Source organism: Amphibalanus amphitrite, unplaced genomic scaffold (genome assembly GCF_019059575.1).
Source record: "Amphibalanus amphitrite isolate SeventyFive unplaced genomic scaffold, NRLGWU_Aamphi_draft 000914F_arrow, whole genome shotgun sequence".
NCBI classification, from domain to species: domain Eukaryota; kingdom Metazoa; phylum Arthropoda; class Thecostraca; order Balanomorpha; family Balanidae; genus Amphibalanus; species Amphibalanus amphitrite.
The window spans coordinates 284,320-298,445 of record NW_024882408.1 but is presented as its reverse complement, the minus strand read 5'-3'; the positions used below and the strand labels follow the sequence as shown (position 1 = coordinate 298,445).

General features: G+C 48.6%; 2 protein-coding genes across 2 annotated transcripts; one reads left to right on the top strand and one right to left on the bottom strand.

Annotated features, from left to right (window-relative positions):
* The first annotated feature begins 1,117 nt into the window (after positions 1–1,117).
* On the top strand, positions 1,118–3,873 carry LOC122368013. Its single transcript, XM_043341601.1, has 3 exons — positions 1,118–1,302; positions 1,633–1,827; positions 3,309–3,873. The coding sequence occupies exons 1-3, from the start codon at positions 1,250–1,252 to the stop codon at positions 3,424–3,426; spliced, it is 366 nt and encodes a 121-aa protein (XP_043197536.1). The 5' UTR covers positions 1,118–1,249; the 3' UTR covers positions 3,427–3,873.
* Positions 3,874–6,180: 2,307 nt separating this feature from the next.
* On the bottom strand, positions 6,181–13,049 carry LOC122368010 (venom serine carboxypeptidase-like). The gene is made up of 8 exons (XM_043341599.1): positions 12,858–13,049; positions 11,889–12,094; positions 11,222–11,329; positions 10,703–10,886; positions 10,322–10,468; positions 9,733–9,807; positions 9,414–9,580; positions 6,181–6,834 (listed from the first exon to the last, which is right to left on the bottom strand). The coding sequence occupies exons 2-8, from the start codon at positions 12,084–12,086 to the stop codon at positions 6,265–6,267; spliced, it is 1,449 nt and encodes a 482-aa protein (XP_043197534.1). The 5' UTR covers positions 12,087–12,094; positions 12,858–13,049; the 3' UTR covers positions 6,181–6,264.
* Between the last annotated feature and the right edge of the window lie 1,077 nt (positions 13,050–14,126).

The following is a 14,126-nucleotide window of genomic DNA, read 5'->3' as shown; positions in this document are numbered from 1 at the left end:
TTCAACATTCGGCTGGGAAGGGGTGGAGTTGTCCGTCGCTTCGCACTATAATTGAGCCATCAGCCATGCATATATTCGGGGAAAAATGAGCATGTGAGCGGTTATATAGTTACAGAGACTGGTACCCGATGTTGAGGTCTCAGGTCAACTGTTGGCCTCTGAGGTCAGGCCAAATACCCCAAGGTAAGGGCCCGGGTTTAAGTGAAAAACTTCATCAAAAACTTCATCATCAAAAACTTCATGGTTCATCATCAAAAACTTCATGGTGGACTGAGTGTGTAAACAATTGATGTACCTATGAACATTGTGTATATGTGTTGTATGTGTATTGTGTAATGTGTATGTATGAAGATTGTACCACTACCCAACGTAATGCCCACTACTTTGTGGTTGTCGGGTATACTGAAATAATAATAATAAAAAATAATCCAAAATGGTCGCGGAGTCACGAATTTGGCACTGCCGGGTTTTAATGATCAGACACTTCACTGCTGCTATGCTTTTTGTTAGGGAAACATAAATCTATGGTGAAACGTCAAGTCTGGTCATAGCTGTCCAGGTCACGAAGTGGTGGAAAGAGGCCAAACCTACGTCATATCACTCCATTCGGCATATTGCTGGGTTCAATGGTGGCTTCCTTTGACTCGCTGGCTCAATTTTATGAAAAAATTATTGACGAAAAACTCTGATAACCATAATCTACCTAAACGACGTCATATATTACGTCATATCATGCACGTTCCAAATATAAAACTGTAGTAGGCATCAGAGCTGACAAGCTGTGCTCTACTTGTGGCCTGTTCTACAGGACTGTGCCCTCCTCCCCTCTGCTGCTGCTGCTGCTGCTGCTGCTGCTGCTGCTACTGTCGCTTCTGGCCATCGCTGACATGTCGCTGTCCTCCCCAGGCCTGCCTTCTGCCCCGCTGCTGCTGTCGCTTATGGCCACCGCTGACATGTCGCTGTTCTCCCCAGGGTCCGCCTTCTGCCCCGCTGCTGCTGCTGCTTATGCTGCCACTGACGTGTCTCTGTCCTCCCCAGGCCTGCCTTCTGCCCCGCTCTGCTGCTGCTGCCGCCGCCGTTCTCACGGTGACCCCTGCCACGGCCGCCACCTCTCTCCGAGAGCACCAGCCTGGCCACGCTGGTGTCAGACGTGGTGGCACGCGCCACCAGCACCAGCGAGGTGCTCACGCTCAACCTCACCAACCTCATCATCCTCATCGTCATCAAGGCCATCGTCATCGTGTTCGGCATGTTCGCGTTCGGCGGCGGGTTTGGCAGCCTCTTCGGCGGCGGTTTCGGCAGGTGAGAGTGGCTGGGTGACATCGGGTGCATCCTTCGAGGCGATGTTGGTGCTAGGCTAGCCGAGGGCAGTGAACAGCTGCCCATTTTTGTCAACTTTAGTGAAGCGGTAGCAAAGAGCATGCTTCATGAAGTCATGTGTGACGTAGCGACGGCCGTCTAATTATAATTCAATATTCAGTCACTGGACTAATTGTACCACTCTGCCTTCGCTCTGGCCACCAATGACTTCATTCTAACCCTCGTTGACCCGAATCTGACCGCTGTTGACCCCACTCTGACCTTCCTTGACCCAGCTCTGACTCTCGTTAACTCCTCCCTATCTTTCGTCAGGTCGGCCGACGCGAGCCCCAGCGACTCGTGGCTGGATCGCGAGGACCTGCTGCTGATGCTGACGTACCTGCTCAGCTCTGACGGCAGCGACAACTACGAGTGCCTGAACAGGGTGGCCTGCGAGCAGCCCGACAGGGCGGCTCAGTACATCAACGCCGGGAAGCTCCTCCTCGGCGGAGCCAAAATGGCCGACAAGTGAGTGAGGTGTCTGAGCCAGGTCACTGACAAAAATACCCTGTAATTTTCAAATTTCAGATCTGTTTACTTTAAACAAAATGCACTTATTTGTAGATCTACGATCAGCAATTATCTGACTTCCGTCCAAATGAATGTAACTGATGTTATGCACGTAATTGCATAATGGCTCCTAAGCTGTTCGGTGTAAAAATGATCACACTTGACCTCTGTACCATAAACTTACCAGCAATTCAACCGATTGGCAAACGAAATGGCACGGATTACAGCATATAGGGATTTCCAGCACACGCCGAACATAACGAGCAACGAACAAGCTAACCTCTATTATGCTTGGGTTGCACCTACACATGACATGCCATTTACCATGCACACACGACTGTAACCCTGTTGCGCGCTCATGTTGAGAAACAAACATAGTTATTTCAGCCTATCCACCTTTGGTAACCGTGATTGGCTTCGTCAGTTTTTGACACACGGCGTCACAGCCACGCTGGTTAGGCTTTCGCTATCATTTCCAGTCCACTGTCAAACTGGGGCAAACTTTTTGTCGTCATCTCATTGCGCTACCCCACGACTCACGTGCGCGTCATAAATGCGCGGCATAGCCACGGGATTGCGCACGTGCGCGCGTGCGGGCGCGCCCGATGTTGACATGGGGTTACAAGGTGCGGTCAACGGCGGAACGATTACCCCCACACTCGGTAACCGTCACAGTCAGTGGCGCTCTGTGGCGATGGGCAGTGCTCGACGGTGACCTCGTGTCAGTATCCCCTTCTCCGTCACCCTGCTACAGGTCGCGGCCCGTGCCCCCACCTCCCCTCACCAGCCCTCCGTCAGCCGTCGGGCGACGATACCGACGAAAGTAAAAGTGCGTCGCATTGTGCCGCCGGAGCGTCACGAGCGTCGCCGCGTCGTCGGCGTTTGACGCTTTGATGAGCTGTCGGGGTCGTCGCGGCGACGGGAACACTTTCTCTCCGACACGCACACTACTTGCGACGACAATGGAGAAGGGTCCCTGGGGAAGGGGAGGGTGAATCACGTTACGGGACGCCCGGCCACAAATTGGTTCATTAATGCGTCCAGTCGGTCGTGCAAGGAGGGCAGCCACTCTGGCGTGTCGACTGTTTTAAATTAGGTTTTGAAGAATTGAAGCTCCGTTGCCACGATCTATTCTTCCACGCACGTTTCCGTACCCATATTCGACACATATTACTGCGCAGCTTCTTGAATCAATCATCATATGCTAGAGTGAAACTCGCATGCTGTATGCACGGTGTGAAAGCTGCAGACATTTTTTTTCGGGAGTACATAATGAGGTGACCGTTATTTTTACAAACAGTTTTACCTCACAATCGCATAATTGCTACAAATTGCATATAACTTACAAATAATAGGTCTAACGAAATAGTTATAGACGCCCTAATAGTCCCAACGTCACCCGTCCGAATCGTTCCACTGACTCTACTTGTGTACCACAGGATCATCACCGTGAGTCCGGAGAAGTACACGAACGTGCTGCACGGCATGCAGAAGGCAGTGTACCACGGCCAAAGCGGCGGCGTCTGCAGTCTGCGCTACAAGTGCTCCCGGCACTGACGTCGTTGCGACTTCACTGACCTCAGGTTGATGGTGTCGTGATGACGTCACTGACCTCAGGTCGCGTCAGGGGAGGGAGTTCTCAGCGGAGTGGCTCAACTCAGTCAGCGGGACACTGGGGACACTAAGGTGGTATTTGGAAGCCGGCAGAAGCCTGAGCCGCCTGACAAGGTGCTGTTGTTGAAAAACAGCGCAAAATATCTCAATGTATGCTCCAAGCGCCCAGACCATGAATTTGCTGCTAAATTGACAAAGAGTTAAAGTGAGGACAAGGGACTACGATCATGAATCATCTCGGATCAGCCCCAGGTAAATTTGAACCCTTCAAACCGATATTTTACTGGCAAGTGTCATGAAATTGGTGACAAAAATACAAATATCCTGTTCATTGTTCAGTGTAATTAACGTAGAATCTACTTTCAAACGACAAACATTGTAAATACTGCACTATGTTAGAATTTTAGCTTATTTATTGCCTCATCAATCGATATGGAGGACGCGTAAGTTTTGCTAGAGCTTCCAGATTGAAACTGAACTTAAAGAAAAATCGTGTCCCCTGTCACTTTTGCTCTGAATGTGTTAGGTTTGCGCTGTCGACTCCACTCTTTTATGTTTCCCCATTTTATTGTGTCTTGTTTGTTATCATTTGTATGCTAAATGGAAGTTCTGAATGTTACCCTACAATAATTGTGTGCCGTCACTATGCTTGCTTTGAATCTCCAACCATCGCGTTGTTCGCAGGATTATCTCTGATATTCCTCTTGAAGTGAAATTGATGAAAATAAGATTAATCCATCATGAGATTTAGTATATGGGTATGAATCAGTTGTACTCGGAGATCAGCAGAAACGTCAGACGTTGTTACAATTTATGTCCGCCCCGATTTCGTGTGTTTGACTGATATGCATGGTCATTGGCGATGTGATGAGACAATAAACTCGTTATGTTGTTTCACAACCGGTTGTGTTCCTTGATACGTTCGTTGAGTGCAAGTACGTAACTGCTTTGGTAGACGAGCATCGATTTGCAGCTTTCTGTAAGCTAAGGATGCCCCATACGAAGGAGATGACTGCTGAGACATGAAACACACCTTTTTTTCTGCAACGCTATCTTGGTTTACCTGTATGCATAGGATGTGCTTATATTGATCATTATTGGCGTTTGAATATCTAAATAGCACTACGATGTCAACGCGAACCACTGACAATGCATTCTATTCAAATTGTGATTACAACTGACGCGTTCCGGCTCCTCTATACCTGCATTTCTATCATTATCTCTGTCACACCGAATGGCGTAACTGGCTACTCATTGTTGAGGCACCGTATGTCGAAAGAAGAACAATATGGACGCTCAAATTACGCAGCACACAAACAACGTCCGTCCGTTCACGCCGTCTCTTCCGCCGTGCCGTCAGAATCCGTGACGTCACGGATTCTGCGGCTGCGGCGAAACAACAGTCTCTGGCCTATTGTCGGTGACGACGGCGCCGCTGACCTGTGACGTCATGTGATGGCGTCATATGTCCGGCTGGAGATAGTGCGGGGGGTTGCATCCTCGTTGCTTCCCGTTCCGCATCGTTCTGCTGTTGCAGAGTCGGCTGGAGGGCCATGGTGTGTTGGTTGCGTGGAGGTTATGAAATTGGACGTTGATGGGTCATCAACCGATTGTTACGATAATTCACAAAATGTCAGGTGCTTTGACGCATGTAAAGGTCATTTGATGGATGCTGTGTTGTTTTTAATCAAGCAATTCGAAAATCGTTCTTCGAATTTATTGTCGTCAGCGCAATACGAAACCATTTTCAGCTTGCTGCTCTAGGGAAATCCAAGTCTGCACGGTCATTTGAAAAGCTCAACGTTGAGCTAGATGTAGGTACATAAACACAGGACAGTGAACATCATGGCTTTTACTTTGACCGGCACTTTGACGTCACCAGGAAAATGAAAGTCAAAGCTGTAAGGTCATGTGACGTCATCAAGGGTCCTCAGACGGCTTTTGAACTGTCGATCGACGGGCTCTCCAACACAATCTTTGGCAGTGAGTTCCAAGAGTTAGCGGCGCGGTATGAGAAAGTAGGTACTATAGCGCCACCTGTGCGGTGTGGGGGCATGCCCGGCCAGATGGCGTATCGGTACACGCACTGCATCCAACCAACCACCACCAAATGTGCTGACCTGACCACTTTCACAGACCAAAGCAGAGTTAAGATCCGACCTGACCACTTCCACAGACCAAAACAGAGTTAAGATCCGACCTGACCACTTCCACAGACCAAAGCAGGGTTCAAATCTGCAGCTCCCTCACGCTTCCCTTTCCGTGCTGGCGGTCAATTTCACCAGACAACCGGTGGTTGAGGACAGGTTCACATCAACTTCCTCTCTGGGGTGATTCTTTGGGCGTCCCATCGGGACATTCCCGCCACAACCGGACGGTCTCTTCCGCTGCGGCTCACTGTCGGTGGTACATACGCACAGTCCAGTGCCTACACCCTATAATAGGAGTCCCATTGCTCTGTGATGGCCGAAAGAGCTTGCTCCCAACAAAACAAACGAGCTCAGAGGAATTGTGTTCGGACTATACCCGTGGCAGCAAAAGACACCAGACATAACATAATAATCAAGTGCAGGACCACATTCTAAAAATAATATTTTTAATAATAATGTAAAATAATACGATATTATCTTATTCACTGAACTCTGAACGCCCTGTAAGTATAATGAGGTCCTGGTCGACTGTAAGAAAACTAAGAAACAGTGGAACAAATGGTAGTGTATTTATGGTTCACGTGCACAAATCCGTAATAGCGACTAAAAACGCATCAGGTACGAGTCTGCATTAGGCTTTGAAGCCCTTTCCAGTGCCATCAGTGCCGGTGAACTTAGTGATCAGGGCGTAGCCCCACTCTGGCTGGTCGGAGGGCAGCATGTGGCCGCTGTTACGCACCATCACCTCGTGCAGGTTGTCGGCCACGCGCGCGTATCCGGCAATCTCGCCGTCCTCGCGCCAGATGTAGCGCTCGGCGGTACGGTACTGCTCAGCGCCGTGCCACTCGGCAGAGGCCAGCCACTGCTCCGTCAGCGTGTACGCGATGATGACGTCCAGCTGGCCGCTGTAGATCATCACCTGATAGCCACCGTCGAGCACGCCCTCCACCATCGGCTTCGACGAGTTCATCATGTCGGCCAGCAGGAAGGATTCGACGTCGCTGCCGTCGCTGAAGGGCGTGCTGCCCACGTGGATGGAGGCGCGCGTGGCCGGCAGGTTCAGGAAGTCGTTGTACGGGTTGGTGCTGATGTCGTTCGGGTCGATGGGGTAGAGGTAGTTGAAGTAGTTGACGAAACCGGTGACGTTGTAGTAGTAGGTCGGGTACGGCGTCTTGTCACCGTTCAGGATGACATCCCAAGACTGGAAGAATGCACAAAGGATGATTAACCCGCGCCCCGTAGGGGGGGGGGGGCCGAAACGGCCCCCCCCTGTCCTTTTCGGTCGATATCTCCTAAACGGCTGGAGATATCGCCACCAAACTTTCAGGACCCCTCCGGGCATCAATTTTGCACATTGTGACCAAAAATTTTTCCAGAGGCTATGATAGGTTGGCCACAAATGACGTCAGAGTGACGTCATGTTCTGTCATTTTCGACCGAAAAAAGACCTTCGCAAGAAGACCTGTCAGGACTACAGCTTTGAAGATACAGAAAAATGATCAAGACATAAAAGGTGTAGAATTGACAGGGCTACAAAACTGCTATCTCGAATTTATGAAATTTTTGAGTTTTGACCCCCAAAAATCAAAAAAGCATATTTTTGGATATATTCGCCAAAAAATCCAAAAAATTTTTGAGTTTCAAAAAAAACCGGAATATATGTGATAGTGCCTACCGTCTTCTATCTACATACCAAATTTCAGATCGATACCTCGTTTTTTGGCCAAGTTATAGCGAAAAAACTGTTCAAAAATGATGACGTCAAATTGTCAAACTCAATTTTTGGCAATTCTAGAACTCGTAGAGCAAAACGAAGACCACCATTAGACTCCCCGTGACGAGCTGCATCGAATCGATACCCATTTTATGCAAAAATATCAACTTTGAAATTTGACCTAATTTGACCTGACCTTGACCTGACCTTCACAAAAACGTGACCTAGGCTGGCCCCAAAGGCTGCCTAACCCACATAATCGCATTTGTCATGTAAAATGGACCATAAAACATGTATCACACGACACATTCATATTGTGACCCCCGGTGACCTGACCTCGCTGTGACCTGACCTGGTATCAGTGACCTCAGATAGCAAAGTATGTGTTTGACGAACAATGTACCATCGATGGTTTTCAATAAATTACCAATTTACTCGCTTTCACAGCACATTTCTTGAATTGCCTGTGAACGGTGAAAATCTGACCTTTGACCTGACCTGTGACGTCATCGGTTTGACCTAGGTCAATGAAATTTGGTCACAAGGTAGTTCCCGGGTGGGGCTATCGAACGCCGTTTGAATTTTGAAAATCGGCCGGTAACTTTCCGAGATCTTAGGGGGGGGCCGATACGGCCCCCCCCCCCTACGGGTGGTAGGGTCCGCCGGTAGCCCTACGGGGCGCGGGTTAAGTTACTGCATTGTTGCGTAGTTAAATTCAACGCGAAATTGTATATCGCTCCTCGCTAATGGCTACAAATTTCTAATCGAACCGTGGACGATAAACCATCCGCAGCTTTTACCAGTCATGCACCCCAAACGACTACTGCGTTTCTGAGCCTCGATTTATCCCCCCCCCCCCCGCGTCGACAGCATGTACAGGTCTCGCGGGTTTTAGCGGTAGGTTTTGCACCTAGAAAATTTAGTGTACTTCAGGCTATATCTTCGTCGTCTTAAGCTTTTAACCCTCGCCCGCACATGCCATTTTCCCATCCTAGAACGCACATGGGGGGGGGGGGGTGCCACCCCCCGCGCCATTTCGTTCCTGTTGGAGATAGAGCTTAGCGGTAACGACCAAAAAGATTGTTTGGGAAACGACGAATCCAATGATACCCAGAGTTACCTTTTCAGGTCAGTCATTGACCTTCCAGGTCAGGTCAAACTAAAAAATGTTGCTGTTTTGGGTCACCGTTGGATATCAAGTGCGCCATGCCTATTGCCTATCATATACCGATGACGATGTCGTTTTCTGGTGCCAAGCCAGCTAGAACCTCTTTGCCACACTACCCGACCAGGTTTTTGCTGCTGAGGTCATTTCAGGTCAAGTTAGGTCAAGGTCAATTATATGTGTTTGTATGTCTGTGTGTGTCTGTGTGTATACTGATGTGTGCACCGATTGTTTATGTGTCCATATTACATGCAATCATGATCTGAGAAGCTTTTACCAAAAATGCAGTCAAAAAACATCACAAAAAGTAAATTCCGCTTGCCTAAAACGCAATTTTCTTAGATGACCTAGGTTGACCTTGACCTTGACCTTGACATCTGTACATCGTCGAACAACATGTTCCATGATAGGTGGAGGGTAAGACTGGCAAAATAGGCCGAAATCAAGGTGTCAAAAGCTCACAAGGCCCATAGCCAACGCAAGATGTTGAGAATTGGCCATTTGGGTCATGACATGACCTGAAAAACAAGGTCATATCTCCGAAACCAAAAACTACAGAAACTTGAAATTTTCAGTGGACATCAGGAAAGGATAGAGGAGCAGCTATACGAAAAATCAGCCTCCTAGCTTTAAAAATGTTGAGTGCAGAGCAGAAAGACTACCTGGGGGGAGGGGTGGCAACCCCCCCCCCCCCATGTGCGGGCGAGGGTGAAGTGTTGAAGATGCGATCGATTTGTTGGGTAACAAGCCATGACCTTGTAAAATGGCTTCATCGTAGATCGATTAGTTTCTGAGATATAACCGGAAAAGTAAAAGTGCAAAACCTACCGCTTAATCTCGCGAGACCTGTACGTCTCTAAGCCTCGCATCACCCTCTCCACCCTCCTCTCGGTTCCCTCACGTGGAAGGCGGCGATGTAGTCGCCCTGCTGGATGAGCTCGGCCGTCCGGTCAGCGCCATCGTGGAAGTACTGCGCCTGGTTGGCGTCCACCAGCCCGATGCTGTAGAGGAAGTAGCCGTAGTCCAGCTGGTTGATCGGGTCCACCAGACCGTCACCGATAGCCATACCTGGGAGAAGCAGGTGAAGAAGGGAGGTAGTTTGATGGTTTTGTCGTATGGCATCTTGCTATTTCTGTATATGAATAAGACAGCGAGACTTTGTGGCATCTGTTGTAACGGTAGGCATTGATTGCATTGGAGATTAATTTCTCGGCCCTTACCTTTCAGGTTGATCTTCAGATTGGCCGTCGGGTTCTCTTGGTGAATCTTGTACGAAATAGATGGAACGTATTTACCTGAGAAGATCACAACGTTTTCATGAATCCAATAAATATGCACAGTTCATAAGCCGAAAGAGCAGATATCTGAGTCAGAAGTGCAAAAAGCTGGGCCTATTTTGTCCTTCTGAAGCCTTATTGATGCGCGGGCATTTCTCCAAAGCCACAGCCAGTTTAGTTGAACAGGAAGTTGGGAGACAACATCACTGAAGTTTCCCATAACGTTACGCAATTCTGCACTCATACTTTACGATCAAATTTCGCAGTCATGTTCCTTTACTTAAAAAAATGGCATGTTACGAAACGCTGTTGGTTTTTCGCTTCAAGCGTTACTTTTTAGGAAGAAAGGTCACTTTTTATCATTCTGAGAATTTAGGACGTGCGAACCAAGCGGTAAATTTCCACGTCTCGGTATGATAGCGCCAGATAGCACGGAGCAATGGGAGCTATCCCGAGGTGCGACAGTTGGTCCCGTTCCCATCCTGCTGCGGCTCCCCAGCCGAGGGGAGCGGCCCCAAAATGAGCAGCTCACCGGCATACGACTCTCCGGTGACGTAAAAGTCGTTGGACTGGTAGCTGTCGAAGAGGGTGAAGAACTGCGTGAGCGCCTCGTACAGGTCGCGAGCGACGTCCTCCTGGTTGCGGGCGAAGCCGGCCTCATCGTCGGTGAAGCTGAATCCTGCCGCATCACCGGCAAAACGAGACGTCATTCTGGGAAACTGGAGCTTAAGCCCACGTTTTCAATCTACATTTATGCTTAAATGCCTCAAATAAACTTGAGTAACACTCATATTTGTTCACAAAATAATACTGATGCAGCAATGAATCTGGAATAATAAGTATACAGTAAACAAAGAATTAAGGCGCCTCCCATCACCAGCAGCTGTATGAAGGACTAAGTAATTGCCCATACCGGTTCCCACTGGGTTGTCGATGTAGAGCACGTTGTGTGTGTTTGTCCAGGTGAGCTCGCGGGGCACCAGGTTCAGGTCGAGGTCAGCCCCGAACGGACCGTTCTCCACGAACAGGCCGTAAAGACTGGAGGCGCCGGGACCTCCCTGGAGCCAGAGCAGCAACGGTGCGTCCTGGGGCGCCTCCTGCACGGGTGGACGGAGGTCGGAGACCACGGTCAGGGCGTTCGGCTGAGGTCAGGGTTGATATGCTGGACGAATTTTGCCTTCAAATACGTGGGTGTTATTTCCTTGGAAACTGTCCGAAACTTTGACAATCTCTGATGAGAAGCTGCTCCCACAAACACGTGTGGTGCGACCAGTTTCTTAATAAATTTCGCAGTGAATAGTTGTAGTTCCGTTCGAGTCAATAGCTTTGATTCAATGTCCCTCTATAAAGAAGATGAAGAAGGAACGTCGTTTTCATCGAAGATGAAGATCATCGTTTTCATCTCGGCACCAGTTACCCTGTACATACTCACCTTGCACTCGAAGAACCAGAAGAAGGAGTTGGAGTTGTACTCCTTGTTGACGGTCAGGTAGCCCGAGTAGCTGGTTACATTCTCGCCGGCACCAGGCAGGCCAATCACCTGCAATGTCAGATCAAATGTGACATATATCCCGTGTAGAGCATGATGTTAGGTGAAACGGATGATTCGTTACACATAAACAGCAAAAGTTACATATCAGAAAAGAAACAGGTCTAAAGGTTATTCACAGATAATATCTCCATATAGACTGTTAGCGAACTTGTGAATCTCCTTCTGCCCTGTTCACGGGCCTGTCCAGCTCACCCTGCTTTGTTTGCAGGCCTGTCCAACTCACCCTGCTCTGTTCGCGGGCCTGTTGACTCTGTTCGCGGGCCTACTGACTCACCCTGCTCTGTTCGCGGGCCTGTTGACTCTGTTCGCGGGCCTACTGACTCACCCTGCTCTGTTCGCGGGCCTATCCAGCTTTTGCATGTACTCACCCTGCTCTGTTCGCGGGCCTGTTCATCTCACCCTGCTCTGTTCGCGGGCCTGTATATCCACTCACCCTGCTCTGTTCGCCGACCTGTTCAACTCACCCTGCTCTGTTCGCGGGTCTGTTGACTCTGTTCGCGGGCCTGTCCAACTCACCCTGCTCTGTTCGCGGGCCTGTCCGACTCACCCTGCTCTGTTCGCGGGCCTGCTCCAGCTCGCCGGCCTCAATGAGCGGAGTCAGGAACAGCGGCTCGCCGGGTTCACCGGCGCCCGGCTGCAGTTTTCGACCGACATCGGCCGGGTAGCGGCGGTTCAGCGGTGACCTCAGCAGCGCCTGGGTCGGCACCGCCGACAGCAGGACGGCCAACAGCAGCAGCGGCAACATCGCGATCCCTGGGCCGGGAGAAGCGACAATTTTATTGGCACTGGTACTTGTCCCTCCCTCCCTCAAAAATTTAATTTGGGAAAAGGTCTATAATGTTTGTACCTACCTGTCTATTTTCAGCTCAGTTATACATTTCGTCGAGGATCACGACGTCACTTTATTTTTGATACTGGTTTGAAGCTCTCATATAACTTACTTTTAAATAATAATAGGCGAAGTATTTTAAATATCGATAAAGTGAAAGGAGCAATCATGACATCATAGATACCGTGAGTCATAAGTGAACAAAATAAAAGCAATTACTGTAGCAACCGCTTTTGAATACCTATTAGCCGTTTTCACGACGGGCTATCCGGCGAATGCACCTAATTTGACCAAATCTGCACCGAATCTCTTTTACAGTAAATATCTTCATTTTTTAATTTATTTCAGTGTTTTAATCGATGACACTCTCTGATAATATGATAAAGCAGGCATATAAGCAATTAGCGCAACCCTAGCTGATAGCTACTAAGAGATACACTGAACCTAATTTAACCAAATCTGCACCTAATCTGCACCAAATGTGCACCAAATGTGTACCAGATATCCGTCGTAAAAACGGCTATTACCACATTGAAACTGAGTTTCATAAAATACAACACTCGCAAATAATCTAAAAATAATGCAAACCGTTTCGGTTCAAATTAGTTATATCATGTTATATTCGTTTCAAATTTCGCTTTAATGCAGGTTTTAATTGACACACAAAAAGGCAAACAAACGCCTTACCTCTGACGTGTTATACGAACCAGGTGTGACTGCCGCACCAATGGATGAAGACGCTCTCTTTATCGACACATTGGCTCAGCCTCGTCCGCCATAACTATCATCATCCTCACGCTGATACCACACACATTGGCAGGTGGAAAAATCCCAGCGGCTCCCCGCCAATTCAAAATGCGTTCTGAGTTACACAACGTCAAACCACATAACGTACACGTGTCTTTTTTAATCTGACGATTTAATTCGTCATGTAGTCCCAGGAGGCTCCATGCTTGATAAATCTGCATAGTCTTTGTTTCGTCGGTACTTGATAGCAATGACCAATATTAAAAAACAGCAACAAAACAATTCTGAAGATACAGTTTTCCTCGCCGGAAATATCACATTTCTCCAGGCCGATGAGGTGGAATCTACCTCCTCCCTGTTTCGCATCTAATTGAGCTAGAGTCTCACGAAAAAAACGAGGGTATGCACCGTTACGAGACTCAACGACCGGTGCCCGATTTTAAGGTTTCAGGTCAACCGGTGGCCTCTGAGGTCAGCTCAAGTGCCTCAAGGTAGATATTCGATTTTTGGCGAATATATTCGCCAAAAATGGCCGCAGAGTCTCAGCTTTCGTACCATCGCTTTCGCTATGTTCTAATGCGTTGCACGATATACTTTTTGTTTGGGTTAGGTCAACTTAACCCGCGCACCGACGGGGGTCTGCGCCAACTTCGCACCGACGGGGGGGGGCGGATGACCGCCCCCCCCCCCTGAGATCTCGAGAACGAAGCAAGATAGCGACAAGCGGTAAACGGCATCGGATACGCACGGTCAAGATCTACAATTTTTACAAAGGTCATTTTCAGGTCAGGTCAAAGATGACGTCACAGGGGTCGAAAAAGTCAAAATGGCGGCGCTAGATATGGAGAGTTTTTCTCGAATAACTTTCGAATTAGTCAAGATAGGAACAAACTAAGGGCATCATCGTGATCCTCTCGTCAATCCGCATCGAATGATATATATGTTGACCTCGAAAGGTCAAGGTCAAAGGTTGACCTCCGTTCACGTGACCTCGAGGTCATCATGTATATCATTCGATGCGTCTGAACACAAATGACGAGCTGAACACAATGAGACCATCCACGCGTCTGTATCTTGTTCCTGTACGGAGTTATTGGCCAAAAACCTTTGGTGACCTTTGATGACGTCACATGACCTCACAGCTGCCCAACAGCAAAACAGACCTCAAGGTAGTGAAGGTTGATCGTATATGAAGTCATGTATGGTATA